Raw genomic sequence first — 4,326 nt, 5'->3', positions numbered from 1 at the left:
GGTGGGTTTGTTTTTACTTATTTATTTTTGGCCATGCTGGGAGCATAGAGTCTTAACCACTGGACCACCAGGCACCATTTGGATGTCTCCATCCTTGCTGTTAGTCCCTCTTTCCTGGCCTTGGTCCTTCCCAGCATGCTCTCAGCTCCCTAGTCTCCAGTTCTGGGGCCTTCGGAAATTCTTTTCAGCCAGCCATGGGTTGCTCAAACAGAGAGGGCACTGCCCCAGGTGAAGGCATAGGTGTGGGTGTGCATTTTCGAGAGAGGAGGAGGGGGGCAGGAGCCTGTGCAGGTTTCTCTGGGAAGCTTCCTGGAGGAGTGTCCCAGCCTTACCACCATGTGCTGGAATGAGGCTAAGAGTCCCTTGCCCGGAGTCACTGTCTGTCTTCCCAGGAACCACATCCTGCTCCAGAGCCCCAGCCAGGCTGGGATGTGCTCATCGGAATATTCATCCAGCAACTATGCATTGCTGTCCTGCATTATCCCAGGCGTGCCTGCTCCACACGCCAGGCCTCAGGCCACATGGGCAAAGGGCACAGACAAGGCCCTGAAACTGTGACACAGTGATGCCATTCCTACAAGACCATCCCGCTGGGTTGTAGGGCCAGGGTGCTTCTCCTCTCCCGAGGCTGAGAGCTGGAGGAGGCCTGGACCAGGACTCTCCCAGAGGACAGGGAGACAGGGAGGCAAGAAAGAAGAGGTGGAAGGAAGTAAGCTGTAGATACATCAGCAGTTGGGAGGCAGTGACTTGGAGAGAGAAATAGTAGGCAAGAGGAAGCAGAGAAAGTAAGAAAGCTCCCCCTTGATTCTTTGAGGACCAATTTCAGGAGATCCAGCCTCCCCCATTCTTACCTCTGGCCAACTCTTGTCCCTCTTCCTTCTTCTCTCTGCCCCCAGGATGGTCAGAATTGCCTTCTGTTGCCAGTTACAGGGGCCCGGAACAAAGGAGGTAGACTTGAGGTGGAAGGTGGAGAATGGAGATTTCTGTTCCTGGACCATGTAAAGATCAACCAGGACAGGGCTCCAGAATCCCAAAGGGGCAAAAGATGCTGTCTCCAGCAGGGTCACCTAAGCTCGTACCGCACCAGAAGCCCCAAGCTGGTTTGTCTATGAGTACATCCAGGAATGGTTGGGAGACTGCCCAGCTACCCAGACATCCCCAGAGAGACTAAAAGTTTCACCCACCCTCCATGTTTCCTCTCCCAACCCCTGCCAGGCCTCCTGCTCCCTGGGGGCCCTGAACACCTAGGAAGTTTATGCTTCATATCAAGGCCAGAAGAGGGTCATGCCAAGTCCTCAGTGAGGATGGAGAGGCAGAGGCCTGTACAGTGGACCCCAGGGATGTTAACTCAGGAGTGGAGGGAGGCATGGGTGAAGCTAGGGGAGGCAAGGAGAAAGGGAGGAAATGGGGCTGGGACCTTCCATGGAGTTACATCTGGGGCTTTTTTGCTGCTCTTCCTGTTCAGCAGCCAGGGCTGTGACAGCCAAAGATCACCTCTGTGACTGCACCTAAGGGGGACTGCTGGGTCAGAGAGGCAGCGGCAGGTGGGACCACATCCTTCTTCCTACCCGTAGTGGCCCAGGTTAGTATGTCCTTCATGGCTCCAAGAAGCCAGGCCACCCACCAGGTAGGCACCCAGTGTTTGGACCCCAGAGACTGTCCTGCAAGGCCAGCCTTAAAGCCACGAACTAGCAATTAACTGTGACTTGTCAAAACACTTGGAGTAGCAGATTTGAGTTATCCAGAGGTGCTCTGGAGAATCGAGCATCCAGCTTAAAGACAGGAGATGGAAACAAGCCACTGATGGTAAGAAGACATCTTTATTTTCCATCCCACTGTCCTTTCCAGGAGCCACCAGGCTTAGAGGCTAAGATAAGAGGAAGGGCCCATAACTCCAATTGTCTGCATTCAAATCTATTACTTATAAATTGCTGTCAGAAGACAAGGTCTTGCGGCTTCCCCGATGGCTCAAACAATCTGCCTGCATTGCAGGAGACACTGGAGACACAGTTTCGATCCCTCAGTCAGGAAGACTCCCTGGAGAAGGAAATGGCAACCGACTCCAGGATTCTTGCCTGAAAAATTCCATGGACAGAGGAGCCTGGAGAGCTACAGTCCAAAGTTGCAAAGAGTCAGACACAACTGAGCATGCACACAAACAAAAGATCGGGCTGTAAACCTCTCCAAGCCTCAGTTTCCTCCTCTGCAAATCAGGGCGATTAAAATTAAAGCTTCTACAAAGGATGGGTGTCATGAGAACATGGGAGCTAATCCATGTATGGGGGGCGTACCTGACCTGTCTGCTGCTATTTTGGCACCAGCAGACCCCTTACGCCCTTGTCTGCCTTCCCCACTCCCTGCAGAGAACACAGAGGTGGCCAGGTGGGGGCAGACAGGGTGCTGAGTTCAACCACACACCATTCAGATACCAGGTCAGAAAGGACCTGCAAGTCCTTGCATGGATGGACCATGCAAGTGGGTGCTGAATGGGGGAAGGGCTAGCATGTCTCAGGGGTGGGGGCACCAGATACCCCTGCAGTGACCCCATCACCCAGAAGTGTCTCAGCAGCCCACCCCCAGCATCAGAGCCCAGAATCCAGTCTAGGGATAGACTCGTGGCTTCAGGACAGATTCTTGTGTCTCAGTGAGCCAGAAATGACCACTATGCAGGACAGAGCTCTGGCCTGGGAGGCAGGGGGTCTGGACAGGGTGATGTGACCCAGGCAGGAGCTCCCATCTCCAACCTGTCTCCCTCAGTCCCAGAGGGGACTGAGATCTCTCCACCCCTGAACACCAGAGTTTCTCCCAGACACGTTCCTCTCTCTTCTGCAGCACCGCCACCCAAGCTGGTGTGCCAGGTCCAGGGAGGGCACACAGAGCCATCCAGCCAGGCCAAGATCATCCAGCAACATCAGTGCAGGGAGGAAGGAAGAGAGAGGCCCCAGAGAAACGGCAACTCCTTGGAAGTGGAAGAGTGAGGCCTCCGGAAATCCAGGAAGGTGGAAAGGAATGCCCTGGCCCTGGCTGACCCTTCTGCCACCCCATCAGAGGCTCTGGGGGAGCAAATCAGAGTCTGTGCTATTTACACTTCACATTTAAGATGAAACCAGGGTGGAGAAAGGAAAAGAGGAGCCGGAAGAATGGGAAGGAGGGGGAGGGAGGAGACCGAGGCACCTTCTCACAGCCCTGGGAGCAGAGTTGCACTTGACCAGGGCCCTCTGCCCTCCAGGCTCAGCTCCCAGAAGGTGGGCTCGGGTCTCAGCCACCATCCACAGAGGGCTGGGTGCCCACCCTCTCCCAGATTCTCTGCATGTACCATCTCCTATGGGGTTGGTATATTCACCCCCATTTAACACAAAAGGACAGAAGTCAAGGAGCCTGCTGGAGGCCACGCCAGGGGTGAGTGCTGAGTCTCGAACCAAGTCTCAGTCATCCAAAGACAACTGCTCTTGACCGTGTATTTCCTCTCCAGCCCCTGAGACAGGGGGATGCACGTAAAGGTGATTAATAAATAATAGATCAAAGGCAGGGAGAAGGGAGAGCTGGGGGAAGAAAGAAGAAGAAAGGAAAAGTCAGGGTGACTCTTAAACACAGATAGAAAATAAACAGTCAACGTGCTATTTTCCAATGCCAGGCTGGCACGGTGCCCAGGACGGCTGCCCTACACTTGGGAGCCCAGGGACTGCGCTTGCCTCATCTTTTCCAGAGGTATGTAAGCCTAGATACGTCAGCCTTCAGGTATGCAATGAGGTCTGCGGTGAGAGGCATTGCTCTCGCCCTCCTCACGCGTGCTCTCTCTCTCTCTCTCTCTCTCTGTCCTTCCTTGTTGAATCTGTCCTTCCTCTGACTACCTCCCCACCCTCAGCCAGCCAGCCAGCCCAGCCCAGCCCATGTCCCCTTCCCCTGGAGCCAGGCCAGGCTTGGTTGGGAGGCCAATGACAATGAGCAGCCCCCTCAGCCTGGTAAATTCCTGCCCGGGGAGGAGATGGGTACATGTTGCCGGGGGCAGGGGCGGGAGCCGCATCATCTAACAGGTTGGTCTGGCTGGGAGGGGAGGCGTCCCGCCCTCGTGGAGCTAATGAGCACTGTGCGACAGGTGTCTGCTCCTCAGTCCCCAGCCTGCCCTGCCTGCGACGGGAGCAAGCCACCGCCACCCCGCAAAGGCTCGTTCGCCGGTCCCTGCGCCCTGCGCACTCTGGGACCCGGGGGCGGCGATGGCCTGCCGCTCCTGCGTCGTTGGCTTTAGCAGCCTGAGCAGCTGTGAGGTGACCCCGGCGGGCAGCCCCCGGCCTGCGACCGCTGGATGGAGCAGCTGAGGGCCCCCCA

General features: G+C 55.9%; 1 protein-coding gene across 4 annotated transcripts in view; it reads left to right on the top strand.

Moving 5' to 3' along the window:
* The first annotated feature begins 3,804 nt into the window (after window positions 1–3,804).
* The window catches only part of KRT80 (keratin 80), a 25,436-nt gene continuing 24,914 nt past the window's right edge, over window positions 3,805–4,326 (top strand). For 2 of the 4 annotated variants that reach the window (XM_010857867.1, XM_010857871.1), the window contains exon 1: window positions 3,805–4,315. In XM_010857867.1, coding sequence (XP_010856169.1) covers window positions 4,215–4,315 — 101 coding nt within the window. In that variant the 5' untranslated portion in view covers window positions 3,805–4,214. The remainder of the gene's footprint in view (window positions 4,316–4,326) is intronic. The other 2 variants (XM_010857870.1, XM_010857869.1) reach the window with 2 other exon arrangements.

The sequence above is a fragment of the Bison bison genome, unplaced genomic scaffold (genome assembly GCF_000754665.1).
Source record: "Bison bison bison isolate TAMUID 2011002044 unplaced genomic scaffold, Bison_UMD1.0 scf7180017864383, whole genome shotgun sequence".
NCBI lineage: Eukaryota > Metazoa > Chordata > Mammalia > Artiodactyla > Bovidae > Bison > Bison bison.
Note: the sequence above shows the minus strand (reverse complement) of the source record. Positions and strands in the feature narration are given on the sequence as shown.